The 23,241-nt window shown below is 34.8% G+C and overlaps 1 protein-coding gene across 3 annotated transcripts; it reads left to right on the top strand.

Annotated features, from left to right (window-relative positions):
- The first annotated feature begins 6,682 nt into the window (after positions 1-6,682).
- On the top strand, positions 6,683-22,969 carry LOC110033265 (protein cornichon homolog 1). 3 transcript variants are annotated; one of them, XM_020737192.1, is made up of 5 exons: positions 6,683-6,837; positions 9,661-9,842; positions 18,235-18,357; positions 22,017-22,107; positions 22,726-22,969. In XM_020737192.1, exons 1-4 carry the CDS (start codon positions 6,763-6,765, stop codon positions 22,084-22,086), a joined length of 450 nt encoding a protein of 149 aa, XP_020592851.1. In that variant the 5' UTR covers positions 6,683-6,762; the 3' UTR covers positions 22,087-22,107; positions 22,726-22,969. The 3 variants fall into 3 exon arrangements, with proteins under 3 accessions (XP_020592851.1, XP_020592850.1, XP_020592849.1); XM_020737191.1 differs by having other exon boundaries at positions 9,628-9,842; XM_020737190.1 differs by having other exon boundaries at positions 9,622-9,842.
- The last annotated feature ends 272 nt before the right edge of the window (positions 22,970-23,241 follow it).

Genomic DNA, 23,241 nt, shown 5'->3' with positions numbered 1-23,241 from the left:
CCTAATCATGTAGCCATAAGACAATAAGGGTTTGAGCAAGATTTAAAAATTATTATTTGTATTAAAACATCATTTGAATCTAATTTAATAATTTTTATTCTATTTTCTTAATCAATATTTTAATTGATTATAAATCTTTGTAGCTTTGTAGTCAATTAGATTTTTTTAAAATATTACTTTATATATATATATATATATAAAAACTTGATGAGTAGTATTTCGAGCCAAAACGAGCCGAACACGAACGAACACATCTTAGTTCGTGTTCGGCTCGTTAACTTATCGAGCGAAATTAACGAGCCAAACACGAGCTTTTTAACTAGCCGAACACGAGCTGTTCGCGAACAACGAGCCATTTTGACAAACATACTCAAAACATGAGTTTAGGTGCATGTTCAAGATACTCCTATTATTATATTTTTTAAAATAAAAACACTTTTTTTCATACATAAATTCATAACACCAAAATGTTATAAATGAAAATATCAAATTCTAAGTGTTAGATACGTAAATACATAAGAATTATATGGTATGTATGTCAAAAAGAAGGCTTTCATCCATTTTACAAATTCTGCCTCAAATATCAAAATTCATGATTTTAACTTTTTATCAAATTCCCAATGCTTGTGAATGCATCAGTTTGGTTGTTTAAAAAAATCACGAAGATGCTAGTTTTATAAATAATAAAATGGAAAGTGCTATTTATGTAATTATACCGCAAAATAAAAAAGGGAAGAATTACATACGCATCACATAATTCCTATGCATTTACATATGTGCAACTAAAGTTTTATATTTATACTTATAAGCTTATGCATGAAAATGTTTCCTTTATCTTTAACAGTTAATAATAATAATAATATTTTTTTTATATATTATTAAGAATTTGTCTTAATTATGAAGATTTAGTTGCTAGATATGTAAATATACAAAAATTGTGTTATACATGCAAATGCTCACAATAAAAATACATTTTAATCTTAAATATATATCATTTTAATTTTATTAAATATCTCATGTATGTCAATGATAGGGCAATAATTGTGGTGTTATTTGGTGTTGTGAGGGACATGAAATCGATTCTAGAGATCATAAGCAAAATTTATAATATAAGCACACAAAACTAGAAAATATAGAGAACACAAGATTTAACGTGGAAAATAACCAGAGCAGAAAAAAACCACGGAGCCACATCACACCAGGAAATCCAACGTAAATAAAAAAATAATAATAATACAAATTACACCACAATTAAGCCTCTCCTATCTTTTGGACATTTGAAGACACTCATTCTCTTATTCACATATGATAAAAATTGAAATCCAATCCTTCAACGCGCACTCTCGACGAAGCTCAAACTTTAAGTGAAAATTGTTTGAATTTGGTTATTGGCGTCGGGACGCTACAATAATGGAGTTGTGTTTGAGCGCTGCAACATCTTGTTCTCGGGTTTCTGAACTTGGGCTGGACGTTGTAGCACTGCTGATATTGAAGCTAGGGTGCCGCGACACTCCCTGGAATGTCGTGCTCTAGAGCTTGAGAGAAGCATTCAAGGGGCTTTCCTTGAGGGATTCTTAATCTTATTCAAAGAGAAGGTGAGAGAATACATTCTTCTTGATCCCCTACATCTTTTCTTTCATTTCTTCGATTGTCTTTTTGTCTCTAGCGACATCCCGGTGAGACGACGAGGAGAGCTTCTTCTCTGCTTGGTGGAAGGTCAAATTCAGCAACTCCTTCATTCTGTCCAGCAAGGAGAGCTTCTTCAACAATTGTGAGAAGGAATCCAGTCATCTTCTCCGTCTTCGGTGACACTCCTGTGTGGGGAGCATCTTCGTTGCCTTAGGAAAGGACTTGGGTGGGTTCCTCTCCTATTGTTAGGAGAGCTTAACCCTACATGAAGAAACACTTTGATGAACCGTTGCATAGGTGAAATTATTCAAACCCTTGTATTTTTACTTTCTTAACCAGCCCTAGGAATAGAATTTGCTAAGTGTCATGGGTTTTGGTCACTGGTGCGAGACAGGTTTAACCAGCCACACTGTATCATTTGGCTCAATCTATCACCCATTATTGGGTAAGTCAATTGGCCGAATGATACCAGTCGGCCTAGTCATATGCCTTTTGATTGGCCAAATTTGTGGTATCGTTGTGGGTTCGGTTGCTCACGCTAGGCAAGTTGGCCGACCGACGCTCGTTAGCACGACCACACACATATTGAATGAACATTTGTTTCATAGAGGAAATTCCATAGGATTAGGGAGCCTTTGCAATTCCCCGGCAAAATCCACGAGAAAAAAACTATTCCTTTTCATTTCTAGCACAAAATTTGATAGACCTTTGTCGGTAGTCGATCGGTCGTTGCAACCCCGAGTTTGTGCTGACAATTTTGTTCCCACGATGGAGGGGAGGGAAATCCTTCAGTTTGGGCATAGAGAATAGAATGCCTCATGATTTTGAAATTCCCTACATTGCAAAGACTTTCCCCCATGAAATTTCTTTGTGTCGGGCATACAAAGGTGGTCGTCAGTCACTTGGTAGCAATGCCTGCTACATTCCGTTACTTTCCCCTGGGAGAACCCGTGAGGTCATTAGGATGAGCTTGTCTTCATTGTTGAGCATGACCAAACCTCAATTTATGCATGCGTTCATATTTGGGTCAAGGGTATTGCATGAATTTTTAATTTGCATCAAAATATCACTTTTGCATGCTTTCTTTTAGTCGGGCCGACTGATTGATCTCCACTGGTTCGATCGATCTGACCGACCCTTCCCCATAGATTGGTTGCCCACGTCAGCCCGACTGACCACGTTCATTGACTCAAAAGATCAACTATCGTCGGCTCGATCAATTCAATCAATCCTTTCCATTAGCTCAACCAATCAACCGATCAACCACTACCGGTCTGAACAGTATGACCGACCCTTCCCCGTCAATCAGCCGCCCATGCCAACCCAATTAGCTATTTTTTGTCGACTTGAACAATCAACTACCACCGACCCGATCAATTTCATTCATCATTTTTGTCGGCTCATCCGATCAGCCCCACCTGCCCAATTGGTTCGACCGACCCTTTATGTTGAATGTTGTATCATCACATGTTTGGTTCACATTGCCTGCAGTAGCACATTCACACTCACAACCTGTTGTTCACTTGTGAATATATGCCACCATATGCTTATCAAATACTTGTGCCTCCCATGGGCATGCTACTCATGTTTGCTTTGTGACTTCTCCATGTCATGGTGCCCCACGACACTAGTGTCTGCACTTGCACTAGTGCACTCTCACATGTCTTCTTTGCATTTCATCTCACATGTCCATAGTCATGCATGTTTGAATCTTGGGTTACCTCAGACACCCACGTGTCCATGTCGGAGACGGCTTGCATACCAAGTCTCCACGGTGTGTAATTCTCTCCAACGAGAATTACTTCACTTCTTTCCTACGACACCACATTAGACTGTTGTAGGATATTACTCAGGTCGTTGCCTCCATGACTTTTCTGGGTCACTGCATCCATGTCACGCTCATCCTTCGGGTCGCTGCCTTCACGACATGCCCACTCTTCCTGGTCACTTCCTTCACTACACACCCATCTTTTGGACAGCTGCCTCCATAAAATGCCCACTCTTCTGGGTCGCTTCCTCCACAACACGCCCATTCTTTGGGCAGCAGCCTCTAAGGTACACCCACTCTAAGTGTTGCAGCCTCCTCGACATGCCACCATTCCGGGTTGCAGCCTCCACAACACATCCAGCCTTCGAGTCACAACCTCCACGACACACCCACCCTCCGAGTCACTATCTCGATGACACACCCACCCTCCGGGTCACCGACTCTTTGTCACACCCTCCCTTCCAGGTCACTGTCTGCACGACACACCCACCCTTCCGAGGTACTGCCTCCAAGCCACACCTACCATTCTAGGTAGTTGCATCTTCATTACACCTAGCCTTTTGGGTCATTGCATCCGCAGTACACCCACCCTCCGGGTCCCAACCTCCGCGACACGCTCATTTGCACTTGTGTTGTATGTTTTGCAAGCATCCTTCTGCATTGGCGACCTTTTCGCTATTAGTATATGATTTCATATAATACTGGTGAATGTTTGCCTCTTTCTTGATTATTCCTACTTTGCTAGAATGATCACATCATCTTGGATTTATTGAATTTGCATGTGCATTCTCCGATTGTATTGACGACGAAGCCAGCTCACTAGTTGAGTGACCCATCGTTGGTCACAATGTGGAAGCTAGTATTGCCCACGAAGATGTCTTAGTGGGCAATACCAGCTATCGTACCTTGGACCAGTATGCATACGTTGTGCTAAAGTTCTAAAGGATCTAATAGGTGCCACTTAGGATTTTCCTTCTATTAGGACCTATTTTAGAAGTAAAAAAAATTTATATATTTTTATTACTTTATGCAAAATAGTTCTTAAAACTTATTTTGAAATAATTTGCATCTCTACATTAGACCATATGTAAGGTCATCCTTTAAAAAAAAAATTCAAAGTTTTTACAAAACTTGCATTACTTATTAGAGTCATTAGATCCTTAAGTCGAGGACAGTCACGGTCAAAACATATGCCAGCTTTCTAACATAACCCCATCACTCATTTGCATGTTGTGTTAGGACACTTTAGATGTTATGCTAGGCTAAGGATTAGGATGCTAGTTAGCCTTTTTTGGTGGCCTAGCAGTTCTTTTGTGTTGTGTGTTTGCCCTCAGCTAGGCATCATTTTGTGCTTTTGGTGTGTTTGTGTGTTTAATTTCTGTATTTGTAGTATTATATCAGAGCAGTTTTCTATTGGGGGTCATGCCATATATAATCACACACACATATATAATAAAAGGGGGAGCATGTGATGATTTACATGCTAACATTTGCTTGCAGATGCTGCTAAGCTCCCCCATAAGACATGGCTAAGATACGATTGCATGTTTGTTGGCTTTCCCACTAACATTATTTTCATGTAGGTCGAGTCATTTTTCTTTGGATTTTCCTTTGTATTTTATAGAGTACCTGGGAGAATCCTATATTAGAAATAAGATAGGTGCATGGGTTTCGAGGCCCAAAATGCGTGAAACAACGTGACAATGACCGAAAGCTGATTATACGTGTCTCGTGCCTTAATTCTAAATTTCATTTATGTATATAATTATGACAGGACATGTATATGTGAAGTTCAATTGTCTTTTCCTTTTCTGGGATATGTCTCTGACCCAACAAAATAGATCTTTTTATTATTTTACTTAGTTCGTTCTACCGTTTTTCCCGCATGACTGCATGCTTAAGCCGTTTCCCCTGTTTCTTTCTAGATGTATATGAGATGCTAAAAAATTATAATTTAGGTTATTTAGGACTTTAAAATTGTAAATTTTTTCTACAAAAATCAAAATAAAATTTCAAGAGTAATTAAAATTTAGGATTAAAATATTCAATATTTTAAATCATATCTTTTATTTTCCAGCATGTCCTTCAGACCGGTTTAAAATGGGCTGCTTAGCATGGACATATCCTAAGTCATACTAATGGGGCCTCCACATTTAGGACTTGAATGGAGAATTGCATCATCTACATGTCCCGAGTAGAAACCCCTGTGCTTCTTCAACCAGACTGACCAACATAGATTTCTACTCACGTGGCTGTCAAATGCACTTAAGTCGTTAGAAAGCTCCCCGACTTAGACGGGGTGTAAATTTTTTTATTGAGAGTGTTTCCAGCTTTGTGGTTGAATCTCCATGTCTCTTTTTTCCTGTGGCATCCTCATCAACTTGGCTAGTATAAGTTCCACCACTTGGAACTCCACGTGATAGTCAAATGATAGAGTTTTGTTCCTTTTACTTTAGGGCTGTCGAGGTTCCCGTTGATGAATCAATTCACAGATTGTTGACTGGGGATTTTAGGACGTGTTGGGTTGACTACCTTCACGACAAGGTAGGCATAAGGTCCCAGTGGTTTGGGATGACAGATCCACAATACCTTGACCCGACTACCTCTACCTTCTATGGATTGCTCATCTCTTCTTTTGACTACCTCTGTTGAGCCATGTCTCTCCTTTTATCTTCGTTTGTCATCAACCCTTATTACTCGAATGTGCTTTGACATATTGGGATTCTCTGTTAGGATGATTCGGTTATTTCACAGGCTCTGTATACCAATGAGTCTGTTACTTATGTGGGGATCGCGAGAGACTCACTCTCTGCCCATGACTTAGCGAGAGCTTTGAAAGCATCAAAGTATTTCAATGCGAAATAACTGTCCTTTAATAGCCCAGTGCTAGTCACAACTAATGCAAGCAAAACTTTTTTGGATCAGGGGCAATCTTGGGCAAACCTAAAGATGTAATTAACGAAATGTGATATGCTTCCTTGGGAGCACTCTAGACCCCAAAACAAGCAAACACACTTGAATTTTTTGGTTATGAGTAGTCTACGAATGTGTTTGTTCGTGAATATTTGTTCAATGTGTCTCTACCCGAGGAGAATATACTTAATCTATCAATGCGAGATTTAATCTTCATGTTTTCTATTTCTTTGTTTCTCTTTTTAGTTGTATGTCCTTGTTTTTTTCTTTTTTAGATCATTCTTATTATTTGGAAGAGAGACTTATTCAAAAGAAAAATTATAAGACAATTAATAAACATACAAATAAATAAATAAATAAAATAAAAAAACACCGGAAAAAGCTCCCACCCAAAGTCCAAAGGCCACAGGACTGGATGTTCCATAGCTTTCAGCTCTAAATTGGAGAATCCCATGGCCTGGGAGCTGCTTCTGTGGATAATCTCTTTCGTGATAGTCATCGCTCTCATCGCTGTTGACGCTTATCAGGCACTTCTTCCTAGCCCTAAAACCATTACGCTTTCTGAGACCTGCATCTGAACTCACTCTTCTGTTGTGATCCTCTGTTATTTTTTGCTTTTAACTGTGTGTGGCGTTCCGCTTCAGCCCGTTGCTGCTTAAATTTGTTGTCTTTTCAGGAAATCAGTTGTGGCTTTTTCTCATTGATTAGTTTTCTCCGTAAGATTCTTATGTGCTTCTATTATGTTTGTTGATATAGATGTAGGTTTTACCGAATTCATATTACTTTTTAGTTTGAATTATGATAATTAGGTTTAAGCATTTTGTTTGAATAGCTAAGAATTGCATTTTTTTACTCTTGAATGAATGCTGTGGAGTTGCTTAGAGATAACTGCTGTGCATGCTCCTAAGTTTGTGGGAGTAGGAAAAGATATATTATTTAGCTTGGATGAAGCAATATGTTCAGATAAAGCAAGTACAATCCTTCGGATATTGTTCCACGGAACGATTCAGTGAATCTGAATTTCTTTTGAGCTTTCTTAATAAGGTCTACCAGCAATTTTAAGGAGGGAATTTTGTTGAACTATTTCACTTTTGGGGCATTTACATACATACCACCTGATTCCTATGTATTTACATATCTAACACCTAAACTTTACTTTGTTACATTGAGACCACCATAATCTTTCATATCACATCAAAACACCACTATTTTTACTTTTAAAAAGGGAAATACACATTCTCATGCAGAGGTAAGGTGGAATATATGTAAGAACGAAAGTTTAGGTGTTAGATTTGTAAACACAGGAATTAAGTGGTATGTATGTAAATCTTCCTTGACTTGTTTATTTAATTTAATAAATTTAGTGTAAATCCTTCTTGTTCGTGTTTTCAATTGACTGTACAGTAAAAATTAGCCTTTCCATTTTATTAATGAAATTGAACTGCAAAGAAGAAGCTCATCTCACATGAAGAGTACCAAGAGATCAGGCAAAATATTTTGGATAACTCCTCTAGCTACTTACTTGTTCTCCGGAGGGTGTTTAGTTTTTTATTACTCTTGATAATCAGAAGCTTATAAATCATTCCTCTTTTTCTTTTTCCTTTTTTCTTTTATTTAGATTGATCTATATTCATGTACTTATTTAAACCTGTGAAGATTATATAGGCGATGTTTCATTCATACTTGCAATGAAATAACTCTGATCACGTTCTGAGCTGCTTGAAACCCTACACACACACACACACACACACACACACACAAAATAAAGAGGCACATTTATTTGCATGGATTGCAATTATTTATTTAATGAAAGGATAGTATTCCATAAAATCATTTAGATATATTTTCCTTCAATCTTTCATTGATCAGATATAGATGCAATTTTATATGCATTGGTTGGTGGATGTAAAAAGGTCCAAAGTTTCTAGTGAATTGTTGCAATTAGCATACCATTTGATAAGCTGAACTTGTTTATCCATGCTTTTATTGTTTTGAGAGACAAACGATTTGTAATATTTTTGATGATTTGTCTTTGGGGTTTTACATACATGGAACTCCAATTTTTAAAGATTACACATATGGAACCCAAAACTTTAATATTACCTAGAAGAAACCCAAAATTCTTATTTTATAGGAATCAAACTCTGTTTCTCTTCGTGATTCTCCTTCATCAATCCGAGTGCGGGAAAGGTATACAGGCCTCCAAAACTCCCATCTTCCTCCTCCTCCGATCTCCCGGTGATTGCAATTATACAGGCCTCCGAAACTCCCATCAAGGTGCCGGCGGAATGTGTGAGAGCAGGTGTCTGGGGCAATGAGGCTTGCGTCAGGGAGAGTTTGAAGGGAGTAGCATGGAATAAGGCTGGCGAAAATGGGGTTTTTGTCTGAGAAGGAGAAAGGAGCGGCAAGAACGGGGAGGACTACTACGGAGTTCTCGAGTTGGAAAAGGGTTCATGAAGGTGTGTGCTAGGCAACAATCGAGATGAAGAGCGATGAGGGATTATTGTGCGGGGCTTCGGAGATGCACGAGGCGTGAGGGTTTCACAAGTAGGGCTCGTAGGAGGAGGAGAATAAGAGTAGGGAGACGGGAACAAGGCATGGGTGAATCAACGACTGTGCTTAAAAAATGAGAGCTAAAAGCGGGATCTGGGCGAATGAGGGAGACGAGGTGATCTGTCGCTTGCTAGAGCGTGCCAAGCAGAGGGATCACTAATGGGTGAGGGAGTCTGCTGTGGGTGCTGGAGCAGAGGAGGCACCAGATGGGAAGAATTTTCTTACCTTTTCCTTTCCCGTGCATAGATTGACAAAGGGGGATTGCAGAGAGAAACAGAGTCCGATTCCCATAAAATAAGAATTTTTGGGTTCCTATTAGGTAACATCAAAATTTTGGGTTTCATATGTAATTTTTAAGGTTTAGAGTTCATTGTATGTAAAAACCCCTTTGGCCTTTTAGAATATTTTTATAATTTGTTATACATCAATGTTTGTTGTACAACAATGTTATCAAATTCTATGAGCATTTACATACATTCTATTAAATTTCTATGTACTTACATAGCGAACACCTAAGCTTTGCTTTTTTTTATTTCTACCACCTAAATCTTTCTTATCACATAAAAAAGTAATACTATTTTAACTTTTAAATAGTGAAATACACCTTTTCATGCATACAAGGTGACGTATATGTGAAAATTGAAGTTTAGGTGTCAGATACGTAAATACATAGTAATTGAGTGATAGATATGTAAATATTCCAAAATTCTAATACAAAAATGGCATTATGGGCTTCTTTCATATGGATTTACCGTTAGTTTCAGTGTCCTTTAACTCTGCTTTATGACGTGGCCCAGCTGATATGCTTATCTGATTTGGAATGCGACTACATCAACCCGTATGACTCTTCATCTCGTGTCAATGCTGTTATCGTTCCTGAATTTATAGTTCAGGGATTTCTAAGCAGTCTTTTCCTCATGACGTGGCAGTTGATTCCATTGATCATAATGGCACCCATCACTTACTACCACTTGCAAATGTATGTAATTATTACTATCTTCATGTTCAATTAATTACTAGCATTTTTTGCCTTACATTTTAACTTGTGGGTTCATTTTCAATCAAATATATGTTCAAGAAACCTTGTCTATCCCACTAGTAGTTTTAGTTTTATGTTATTGATTGCTATATGAATACAACATGTAAATATCTTTCTGGCGTTTCTTTTGAATTTGTTATTTTCATTATTATTATGCTTTATGAATGTAATACGCCTTAATTACAATTTAAAATTTTAACTAAGAAGATATGTCAGGTGTTCTGATAGGCATTGCTTAGTCACAGTTTAGTTTATACTTGGCTATTCCTTAATTTTTTGGAAGAGTAAAAAATACTCTCATGTGTTTGAATCATTTATTGTGTCTGAATATCCTGCAATATCTGCCACATGTTTAGAGGTTATCTGGTTCTGAGAACTTCTATTTGAACTAGTTATTTTTCACAACAATCCCACCTTTGTATACCTAGTACCAGCACTATCCAAATCGCTTCTAATCCAGCGTATGATGAACGGATAATATATACTGAAGTTGGTGACACTAAATTTAGGATACATTCAGCACTTGAATGATTTATCCTTTCATATCTCTACAAACCCTTAGATTGGAGATGTCTTTCGAAACACAATGACATGACAACAACATTAATTCTTGTGGGCAAATTGTTGTTTCTTGACAAGCTAGCATGAATTTGAGGGTAGAGATCATTGTTTCATGCCTTAATTACAATCTTAATTAAGAATATACGCCTTAATAACAGTATTTCTTGCTCCTTATTAATTATAGCTAGAGATATGTACAAATAATTAGTCTAAGATGTGAATATTCGCCGTTTGGAAAATGATTTATTATTTCTTAGGGTAGATCTGATTGAACAAATTACTTGATCTTTGCCTTATATGATGCCTATTATCTTCTATATAAGGAGTAGAATTCTCTAGAGGGCAGGGGCAGACCCACATTCACTCAAGGGTGGGCAATTGCCCCCCTCAATTTTATAATTTTTACAAGAGAAAAATATTTTTTGTAATTTTTCCTGACACCAGCAGCGCATTGCCCACTGTCAAGAAAATAATTAACTTTTTTATTTAATAAATTCCTAATTTAGGAGACCTAAGAGGTGAGGTGCTGATGGAAGCTAATTGAGTTAATTAAAGATGTAAATAATTACTTATGAAATCTTAGCAAACTAAAATAACCTCTGAGTTCAAATTCTTAGTACTTCATTTAAAACATATTTTCTTTTCTATTACTGTTCAAGCAAAATCATTATATTTTAACCATCCAAGCCAAAAGCCCAATTGCTGTGCAAGCAAGGCTGTTATGTCTTTTTCTTTAAACAAAAGCAATAGACTATTATTTTTTGATGGGGGACTAACGTATACAAGGTAAAATAATTAAAAAAATCATTTTGTTTTCAGCCATAGTAAACATTTTGTGTTTTTTCTTCTAATTGGGCATTTACATACATACCACCCAATTTCTATTTATTTACATATCTAAGACATACTTTACTTTTCATGTTTAGACAACTCAAACTTTTATATCACATAAAAAATTCCACCATTTTTATATTTAAAAAAATGAATTACACCTTCTAAGGTGGCATGTATTTAAAAACTAGATGTTATATATATATATGTATATATATATGAATTGAGTGGTACGTATGTTAATCTTCTTTTTTAATTTTGTTGTGTGTACTTATGAAAGAAACTGTCAGTGTAATCCTACAGTCCACCACTTTTATAATCTATATATATATATATATATATATATATATATATTAATGTTATATGGCACTTGGATAAAAATGATTATTTGACTTCTCGATGCATGCGAAATGAAATATGATTGTGAACGGGCCTATTATTATTAATTAAGCAATAAGTTATCGACAACTATATTGGATGAGTTTCAAGGCATATTAATTAAAGAATAATTGGCTATTGGAATCATTTTTGTGGATAAATGAGATTGGACAAATTTTTTAGATAATATGATTTGTATGCCCACCAAAAAATTTTTTGGTTTTGCCTCTATGATTAGTTCATCTAAGCAAGATTAAAGTTGGATTTTTTTAAAGAAATGCGAGTTTGGGGCGGTTGGTAGCTGGATTCTTGCAAGATTTAAGCCGGATTCATTCAACCTAAATTCTACCAAACAACAAAAATGTCATCTTTAAATCTTAGATTTTTAAATCCAATTTTCCCTCCATTTTTCCTCAAATCCTATTTAGTAAATCCCGTTGGAAAACGAATTTACACATTTTGAGGAACCGAATTGCCTGAAGGTGGGTGGGAGGAAGGGGGAGAATGACGAGCTTACCTTCTTCCTCAGTCGTTTTGAGTAGGAGCAAGGAGAAATCTGGGAGTTTAGATTACTATTTTGGAAGATTTACATACATACCACTCAATTCTTTTGTATTTATAAAACTAACACCTAAATTTTAATTTTTGCATGCATATCAACTTAGCATGCATGAAATTGTATATTTTTGCTTTTAAAAATTAAAATGGTGATAATGTATCTTATTATTATTTTACTTACAAATCTGTTTAACCACAAATTATTTATCTTAATATTGAGAAAATAAGAAAAGGTAACTAAACAATTTTTTTATTTGCACTTTTTACCGTAAATATAATTGAGAATTTTGTGCTCTTGATTTTTTTTTTGTGAATATATTTTTTTTTATATAATTTGTTTGTTCACTCTAAATAGAGAGGTTGACTTTTTTATATACTTAATTTTATATATTCTATATAGTCACAATGATATAAATACAAATATACGTATCGCTCAAGTAATACAAGACTCTAATTAAGTCCGAATATCAATCCCACGAGGAAGCGAAGAAAGATGTCCTTAGTTAAATTCCAGTCTATTACTATTAGTCCTTAGTTTAGAATGTCGATTAAAATAGTGTTTTATCTAGCAATTACTCGTAAATGTGAATGTTAAATGTAAGGATAGTAATTATTTCTAAATGTAAATATTAATTCTAAAGATAACATTTTTTGGATGAGTTGGTTTGGAGAATTTTAAGATATTAAAAACTATTTTTCTTATGCAGCGAACTGGAATGTAAAGAAATTAGATGCATTAAATATTGTATGTGCCAAATAGGAGCAATTTTAATTCTCTACCCTGATTCAATGTTATAGAAAATCATTGACTAATCTCAGGTTTAGTTCATAATCTGTGGTTAGACTGGGAGGATACTGGCTCTCACTCCAAAGCTCCCACTTCCCTTCCCCTGAAGACTAACTCTCGCTTTAGTTCTTAAACACTAAGACCGAATTGACGATTTTAGTATGTCACTCTAAAATCTCTAATTCTACACCCAACAATATATATTTCCCTATTTATTTGCACTTAATTCCAGGAACGAAATACTTTTTCATGGAATCAAATGTGGTTCCAATTTGTTGAGAATTACACCGCACTCTCGGGTTTTAATGCAATTACAACGAATTTTAATACTATAACAGACCTTTATTGTAATGTAAATGAAGTGCAAGTAAAAACCATTACATTTATAATTAAAACTTCTTCTAGCATGCATCTCAAAATCTTAAACATGAATCCTACTCATTGCAAAAGAAAAGTAAAAGGAAAACAATGACATAATTCTCTCATGTCACTGTTTTCTAATAAGAAGAAAGAGTAAGAAAAACACATCATAAAACACGAAGAAAACACAACGGAAAATTTCAATTCATCAAAGCAAATCCATTAGATAAGTGTTTACAAAATCATAAGATAATGAAGAACACAATATTTAGTTTTTTCTCCTTGAAAGAAAGATAAAAATCTCTCCCACAAAGTCTCCCGCTGATTCATGCAATGCTAGAACATTCCCTTACATATTCTCTCAAAATCCTCTTACCAATCTCTCCAAAAAGGTAAAATCTATGTTTCTACTCATATTATAAGATCTCTAAACATTCTCCATATTTTCTCACTCACACACACCACTTTTTCTGACATAAAAGCACTCTATTGTAGTGTAGGGACGAATTTTTTAAGAGATGCCTCAAGCAACCCTCCAAAAAGTGTCCAAATACATTGAATCTTCTAGAAATTCACCCAACATCACGTCCAAACCGTCTCGGGAGTTGTCGGCGCCGTTTTGGGAGCCGTCGGCGCCATTTTGACGTCGTTTTCTGCTCTCTGGCGTTGCCGGCGCCGGCTCTGGCGCTGTCGATGCCTACCCTGCGCAGCTCCACTATTTTGCTTCGTTTGACTCCGTTTTATCTCTGTTTCATTTCGTTTCAGTTGCGTTGCATTCCTAATAGATAAACCTACAAATAAGCATAAAAACAACATTTCTTTAAAGTGTAATTTCATTTAAAAATGTGTGAAAAGTGTAAATGAGATTAAACATAGAAAGACATATCGAAATGTGTTAGGACAAAATTTTCTTTCTTGCTCGTTTCAGCTCCAAATTGCATCGTTTTTCTTTCTTTTTCTCCAAAAATTCATTTCTTGTCCTTGGAATAAAAAATATGCAAAATACCTTCATTTTAAGTGTAATATAATTGAAAATCACCAAATATACATTAAAAGCATATGAAAAATTGAACCTTTTTTATACGTATCAGTTTCGTGGTGGGTACAAGCAACTTTTGCAGCTCTTTTTGTTATGCTTTGCCTACTTTCCATTGTTTAAGAAAAAAAATTTAATGTTGAAACTGAAATATGTGCAGGTGTGGGAAATTATGTTTAAAATATTGATGTTTGGTGATACTGTCATCTTGTGTGTCTTTCCTAATTCCTTTTAGAACATTATTATAAAAGTTAATTTTATCTTAACCAACGATTAAGTGACATTATATGGGTCACAATTCAACCATTCAAGCCTTTCTTGTTGGCTAATCTGGGATTGATTGTAATAACCTTCACGGTATAGGTTAAAGTATATTGTTCCTGTGGTGCAACAACAAATTACAAACCAATGTAATTTCATACCTCTCGAATTTTTTTTAACCAATATAGGAGGGACCGGCGTTGATATTCTTATGCTTTTTCAATAGTTTATCATGGTATCAGAGCCTTGAGCTCAAGGTTATTCAAGTATCTCTCCTTCACGTTCCCCACAGATTTGGAATCTGTTCAGCTTGACACAAATCGACCTCAAGGCATGTAGACCTCGCAAACTTAAAAAAACATCTATCCATCAGTAATGGAGATTAATGCCACAATTTCTATCCCTCTCTCTCTCAAATTTCTCATGAGTAACCTCAAACATTTCACCCAAAACTCTCTCTCTCTCGAACTATCCTATTTGGAAGGCACAAGTGCTCAAGGAGTTCAACGCAAAAAGGTGTCTAGGTTTCTTGGACGGAAGCACCATTTGCCCTTAATTTTCCGAAAGCATCATTATCTGCAGGCTGACAATCTCTCCTATGCCTCATGGATCTTAGTGGATCAAAACTTAGTTGTTGTGCTTTACAATTATTTCCCCGCCGATTCTTCCCTATGTTTTGCACCTCTCTACTACAACAGAGATCTGGCATACCATTGCCAAAAGACTTCAACCAATGAACCGAAACTCATCCAATTGAAGAACACCCTTCATACTCTCTCGATGAACAATCAAACAATGACACAATACTTATCTAGCATCAAGGCTTTGGTTGATAATATTGTCGCTGCTGGCGGTAAACTAGATAGCGAAGATATCATCCTCTACACACTGCATGGGCTCCCTGTAACATACCAAGGCTTCTAGTCAACAATTTGTATTTAATTGTAGCCTATCGATTTAGATGATTTTTATTCTCTTCTATTTAGTGAACACATTAACATTATAAGTGATAATCAGAAACTTGATCATCCCTATAATCCTCAACTCACTCTCACTGCAACTCGCGGTCCACCGGCCTCTAACGGTCATAGTCAGGGTCATGCCTAGCTTAGTCTTGGTCTATGGGGGCCGAAGCACTCCAAGAGTCTCCGTCACATGCCAAATTTGCAATAAATTTGGCCACTCCACTGCAACATTGCTGGCATCAGTCGAATCTTGATTACATACCTACCAAACATGCTTTGCAAGCTACCACTTTTCCTTGGGTCCTCAATTCTGAAGCTACAACACACCTTACCTCGGACCTCAATCTTCTACAACTAGCTACTCTGACAGCCAGTTCTGAACAAGTCACGGCGGGTATTGGTCAACCCGTTCCAGTTGTATAGAGATGCATGGGCATCCTTCCGACACCTCACTGTAAGCTTCTCCTACCTCAAATCTGACATGCTTCATCTCTCTCACAATCTATTATTTGTTCATAAACTGATTCATAACAATAATGTTGCTATTCTCTTTTTATCTGAATTACTTCACCATCTTTGATCCCAAGACGAAGCTACCTTTACTCCGGGGAACCAATTCTGAGGACTTATGCTCGCTCACCTCCACTCCACCTTCCATTCAAGCTCTTGCCAACTCCACGAAGAACTGCAATCTGTCACAAATGCCTTGGGCATCCACATTCAAAAGTCTTCAAGCTTCTCTCTAAGATTCAACCAAGTTTAGGCATAAACATACATACTTCTTTGTAATAGTTACTTTGCAACAAAAGTCATAGACAATCTTTTCTATTACCTACTTTACATACATATGAGCATTTGCATTTAATACATTATGATGTATGGGGTCCAGCCCCACTTCTATCTAATCAAGGCTATAGATACTATTTGCTTTTTATTGACGATTTCCATGCGTTTATTGGGTGTTCCATATGCTGCTAAGAAAATCTGAAACCTCTCACAAATGTATTCAATTCATTAAAATGATACACAACGAATTTAATACCACCCTTCGTTTAATTAGATTTGATGTTGGGGGTGAATATAGAAGTACCGCTCTCCAAACTTTCTTAAATCACAATGACAGACTTCATCAATTCTCATGTCCTCACACTCGAGACAAAATGGAGTCGCATAACTCAAACACCGGCATCTCATTGAAACCACACACACTCTTCTCCATGATGCCTCTCCCACCTACCCTTTGGGTAGGTTCTTGTGGCAGCATATCTCATCAACAAAATGCCATATAAAATGCTGATCTTAAATCCCCCTACGAACTTCTCTACAGCATAAAATAGTTTATTAATTGATAAATACTAGCAAAATACCATAAAATTAAGAAGTGCATCATAAAATGTAAATATAACATTTAAATTTAATATTTTTTTGCAAGAATGGTAACTTTAGATGTCCACTTTAGAGACCAAATGTAATACTATTCAACTATTACACTATCAGAAGGTTGGTGGAATTAAATTTTAGTTTTTCATTTAGATTGAGTTCATAACACTCATAAAAGTAAGAGAAGAAAAGGAAGATTTACATACATACCACTCAATCTTTATGTATGTACATATCTAACAACTCAGCTTTAATTTTTCCATACTTTCCAACTTACTTATGCATGAAGGGTGTATTTCACTTTTTAAAAGTTAAAATAGTGGTGTTTTGATGTGATATGAAGTATTTGGTGGTGTTATAAATGAGAAAAGCAAAGTTTATGTGATAGATATGCAATACGTAAGAATGCCCCAAAAAAATTGTCGTAAGAATGCCCCAAAAAAATTGTCGGCATGCAGTTGTAGACAGTGGTATGATCTTGTTTTTGTTTGCATCTGATAGCTACAAAAGAGGCTTGGAGATTTTTTATCAGATTATTCCATAAGTTTAGCAATCGCTGCACATGCCAGCTTTAGTTTAGTTGTTCAGCAGCACTTTTGTTTTGAGATAATAATTGCATAAAAAAGTTTTAAAAAATAATCTCAACGAAGTATTTTAAAAAATTGGCAACCTTCTTGAGTCTTTCGAAATCGATCTTGAATCCTTAAAAATTTCTACATTAAAAACACGCCAAGAAACTAATATCATCTATACTTAACGATGAATTTTCTGCTCTGTATATTTTGCAACCTTAGTCTTTTTAGCAACGTTAGTTTAAATTGGGAAAATCATTGAATTAAAAAGAAGAGAGATTTACATACATACCACTCAATTCCTATGTATTTACATGTCTAACACCTAAGCTTCAATTTTTACATGCATACCATCTTACCTATGCATGAAAAGATTTATTTTACCATTTAAAAGTAAAAGCGGTGACATTTTTTATGTGACATGAAAGATTTGGGTGGTATAAATGTTAAAAAATAGTTCAGATGTTAGATATGTAAATACATAGGAATTGGGTGGTGTGTATGTAAATGCCCCATTAAAGAATTGCTCTTTAATGCTGATTTTATGAGGCTAAATGCTTGTCGCTTGAATATGTTTCCCTATTGTAAGTTATAAGCTTTTACGGCTTTGTCGAGAAGGCTAGTATTCTTAAACTTTTTTCAGGTTTTGGAAGAAGAAACATCTGTTAGATGTCACTGAGATATTTAGACAGATAGAAGGGCAAAAGAAATACAGGATGGTCAAGCTTGCTTTCTACTTCACCATGTTCATCTTGGTGATTTTCAGGTTAACATTTTCCCGTTCAACATTAGTCTGAATATGTTATAGTTGATCAATATCCTCTACTCTTGAAGCATATGTCATTTGTTTCTTTCATTACCGTCTGCATACACTGAGAGCTTACTGTAATTTGCTGACAGTAACGACTTGTGTAAATTGTGATTTTCATGAATTAGTTGATTTAAACCATGAAAAAGGAGGGGACACTATTTTTTTTTTCTTTCGAGTTTTTGCAACTGTCCTTTTATCACAATTTGTGCTTAGTAATGCATGTGCTCATATGATTGTTCTCGTTTATGCAATATTTAGGTTTTACTTGGATCCATCTGAAACTTGATTTTTTTAGGATTCAATTTGGATCAATAAAGCTGTGATTAGTTGAGTGCATCATTATCATTATTTTTATTTGCCTTATGAAATGGGAATATTTTTAAGAGGCTTCAAGGGATGTTGTAATGGATTTGGAGTGGTTGGGGTTGGTTTTGGTGGAAGATAAAGGAAAAATGGTGATAAGTTTAAGATTTTTGAACAAAATTTATATCTGAAATTTTATGGAAATCAAATGCTAGATTTTCTTTAATGGAAAATGGCGAGGACCTTCAAATCAATGCTTTGGGACGTTACCTAATTAATTCTGATGAATTTAGGTTAATTATTTGTTGGATTAGTCAGTTTTGAATTTTTATATAGACTGATCAGGTGATAATAACTGGTGCATAGCAGGAATTAAGATTTTGTTGAAGGAGTGTTACTCGGTTAAGGCTCTGGGATGATAGTGGAGATGTAGAAGAAGAAATAAGAGGGAAAATAATATGTTAGGTTTTATCTTAATTGCGGTTAATTTGTAAATCCATCAAAGAAGTTGGCAGCGCCAACTCCTTACAAACATAATTTTTAGCTAGAGATTAAAGTTATTTTTCATAAACAGTAGTAGAAAATGGGGAAATATACCAAAATTCTTCTTCGAAAATGTGTTCATAAATTATAATGGCAGCCTCTCAAGTATTTCTTATTTGAAAACAATTATGCCGCTCCAGTTTAAATGTTTCATTCAAATATTTGATTCTTTTTTTTTGTATACCCGGGCTTATTTATATTATGTTTCTAGGAGAAATTTATACTTAAAATGTTATCTCTAAAACACTTATCGTTTGTCTCTCCTTATTTAAATACAATAAAATAAAATTGAAAAAAGTATAATTAGTTGTCTTGATGATGGATTTTTAAAACTGATTCATTTTGCTTGCCTTGATCAACTCTTCTCCACTCACAGAACTCTATTTTATAAAGTGAAATGTGTTGTGGTGAAGTGAGAGTCATAATACATGATTGATTTATGGGTGATGCATTATATCTTCCTGTAGGTTTATACAATGATACATTATCTGTCGTTGTTAAGATAACACTTGATTTGAAGATACCTGATTTTTACAGTATAAGATCTCCTCTTGAAATTAAATTTATTTGATGGATGGAACATGTGTGGGGATTTTTAAAGGTAGCATCCTTCGTTATAGTCATTGTGGTGCCTGTTTGGATGGTTAAGTTTCTCTCTTTTATAACAAGGGCTAAGGAGTTTTGAATTTTGTCTCTGGTGTCAAACAATGGATAGGTTTTGTTCGGAGGCTTCATCATTTTTTTCTTCCTTTTTGTTTTTAATGGTTTCAGAATGGGGGTGGAAGGTTTAGGGTTTTTGAAAAGCTGAAGGAAAATGTTAACTAGTTTAGAATTTCTAGGTAGATTTCTACCTAAAACTTTATGGCTTTGGAAGGTTGGGGGTTTTCCATTGTGGAAAAAAGTGAAGAACTTTAAATCAAAGTTTTGAGATATTAGCTATCTAATTGTGGTGATTTTGACATTGGTTGGATATGTGATTAGGAGGAATTTATGAATATTTTATGTGGATTGGCCACAAAAGATGGTTGACAGAAAGATTATATGGAAAGGGCATGACTTGATTTTTCTGAGTTTTTAAGTGGATTAAGGCTCTAGAAAGATGGTGAGATATAGGAGAACAAGAAATAAGAGAGAAAATGATATATATTGAGTTCACAAATTTTAACTGTGATTGATTCGCAAATAAATCCATGCATTTGGCTTCACCAACTTTTATGGTAATAGATCGAAGTTATTTTTTGTTGAAGTAATGGGGGTATAAGTATTACATGAAGTGCAATATAAAAGAAGGGCCCCTATTAAATTTGACAAAATTTTCTCTTGAAAAAAACTCATTCATAGGCCATAATAGCAACCCCTCGAGATATCTCCGTATGAAAACAAATAATATATTTCAATTTTAAATTGTTCGATCAAATATTTGATTGTCCTTGAATCATTAATTTTAGATGATTTAGTTGGTTTTGAAATGGGTTTTATATCTAAATCATTTTCTCGAAACCTCAAATTGTCAACCTCGTATTTCTTAATGAAAGTAAAATAAATAATTAATTGTCATGATAATGTGCGTTTGAATTTGGCCTAGTTAGAGGCCTTCTTACTTATATTTCATCATTATCCCAACTATTTGTGTTGAGTTTTAGAATCCTCGTTTCCTATTCATTTATGTTTAGTGCTACATGTTTTCTAAATTTTGTGTGGTCCTTTTTTTGCAAGGTTCCTATGCATATCACTATTGACTTGAGCTTTTTTTATTCCAATTCCTCCACATGAATTATATTCACCCACCTTGTTGATGCATCTTTAACTCTCCTTATTACATTCTTAAACTATTTAAGGGATAATTCAATTAGTTCAATTAAAAAACTTAATTTAGAAAATGATTATTTTGTTTGTAATCATTTTATGTAAAATTGAAATCATTGTATTAGAAAGATCTTGAAATTGTTTTTAGTGTTTAGAATCCATTTTGAATTCTAAATACATCTTGGCAAATGATAGAATCTAGTAATTTTTTTGATTTGCTAATATATTTTCTAACTTTTGGCCAAATGCCATCAACTTTCTACTTCAGTTGGAGCTACACCCATTTTTGTAATATGATTATTTGTCGCTTTATCCTTCTCAATTTATTGCATAGATGTATTAATATTCTCATTTCTATTACGCTTATTTGATTCTTAGTGGATTTTTTGTTGCCCAACCTCTAGTTCTCGATAGCATAGTAATTGTATTGTAGTTTTAAAATTTCTTCCTTCATCTCAATGGAATTTTCCAACTAGTCCTGCGGATTTCTTTTATTTTATCACCGAACTTTAATTCTAGATTTCTAGTTGGTGTGTCCTTGGTCCAACTCACAAACTTAAAAGTGGGTTTGAACAATTAAAACTATATTATCTATAGGTAATAAGCACCAAGATACCATATATATAATATAATAATTTTTTAACCATATCTATAGCTGATGAAATGATACTTATTAAAATTGATATTTGATACAATCTTTATCCTAATCAGAAACTCTCGCATGAGAGCCTGGTTCAAATAATTCAATATTTAGGGTCTAATTTTCTGTCTGAATGGGGACTTAGCTTCGGCCTCATCTTTCCGCACTTGGGCTTAATTATTTTTTATGCAAATTCAGGCTTCAACATGTTCTATTTTACATACTTTGGTTTTTATATAAAATTAAGGTTCATTGTTCTAAACTCCAATTAATTTACACATTAGCAATACATTGCTCCCTCAATCCGTATTAACTTTTACAGGCTTGTGGTCTGTGCTATTAACTTAATTATTGATGAAGATGACAGCCCTCTGATTTCTGAGGTTTACTAGTACTTTAATACGGAATTCGAGGTACTCAATTTCTGTCTTTCTTTGGTAATTTTCATATGGTTGAAATATGAACTTGTACTACTATGGATTTTGTATTTTTAGTGTATTTTTTATGGAAACCGAACCACTATTGACTGGAACTTTAGTTTGATTATTTAATTAATTTCGAGCTCAAACTCGAGTTTAATTCTAAAAATTCGAGCCGGTTCACTTGCTAACTTCTTTATTATTGAAGATAAAATATTTTTTTGATTCAATCAACTATTGTAATAAATTAATTAAAAAACAAGACCGTAAAGAATTGATAATAAGAAATCACTTCATATAACTATAATATCAAATATTTTTTTAATAATTTATAATTAAACTTTTGAATTTTAATAAATATTAAGCATACTTTATATTAGTATTTTTTAAAATTAGCTGGTTCACAAGCCGAGTTGAGTTGAGTTGAGGCTTACTCATACTTGGCTCATTAGCTCATCAAACTCAACTCACGAGTCATTTATTTAGTCAAGCCAAATCCAGCTCACGGGTTTGCTCGACTCACTCTTACTGGGGATGCACTTGAGTTTATATTACTTGTTCTTAAATGTAATTTTCATTTTATGGCAAGCCAACTGCTTTGCGAAATTGCAGAAAACTGTGTTGCTCTTTTCAGTCTTCACCAGATCATTCATATTCCAGAAAGGGGAGTTGGTTTCTCCATCATCCACCTAACTGCAGCTGTAGTTTTTAAAAGTTCCGTAACTTTGTATAGATTATTATACTGCTTCAGCAGACTCCGAACTTTGGACTGCTTTGACATGTGTACTTGAATGTTTAATTTAAGTTCATTTTCCTTTCCTATTCTTTGCGAGATTGTTGTTGCCTTGTTATTGTCGCTCCCTCTGAAAATATATTGATTTGTGAAATATTCTTAAAAGAGATCGAATTAGTCTTCATATTATTTAAAGATCGTTATGGATACCAAATGGCCTACATTTGTCTTGTTTTTAAGCTAGCAAAAATGTTGTGGAAGTACTGAATTTAATCATTTCTGCTCATTCGGGCCTTTTTATTTGGCGCTTGTTTAGTTTCTGTTATAAAATTTGAACTAATACTGTTAAGCTTAATAGAAAAGATCTCATAAAAATGTATTTATATATATAATAT

Source organism: Phalaenopsis equestris, unplaced genomic scaffold, assembly GCF_001263595.1.
Source record: "Phalaenopsis equestris unplaced genomic scaffold, ASM126359v1 Scaffold001116, whole genome shotgun sequence".
In the NCBI taxonomy this organism is placed as follows: domain Eukaryota; kingdom Viridiplantae; phylum Streptophyta; class Magnoliopsida; order Asparagales; family Orchidaceae; genus Phalaenopsis; species Phalaenopsis equestris.
This window is presented reverse-complemented; position numbering and strand designations above follow the sequence as displayed.

Bases quoted from the DNA above. Each gene is read 5' to 3' on its own strand.
- LOC110033265 (XM_020737190.1), top strand. From the start codon at position 6,763: ATGGCCTGGGAGCTGCTTCTGTGGATAATCTCTTTCGTGATAGTCATC. The intron at 6,838-9,621 runs GCACTTCTTCCT...ATTTACCGTTAG, and splicing joins TCGCTGTTGACGCTTATCAG to TTTCAGTGTCCTTTAACTCT. The intron at 18,358-22,016 runs GTTAACATTTTC...TAACTTTTACAG, and splicing joins TTCATCTTGGTGATTTTCAG to GCTTGTGGTCTGTGCTATTA.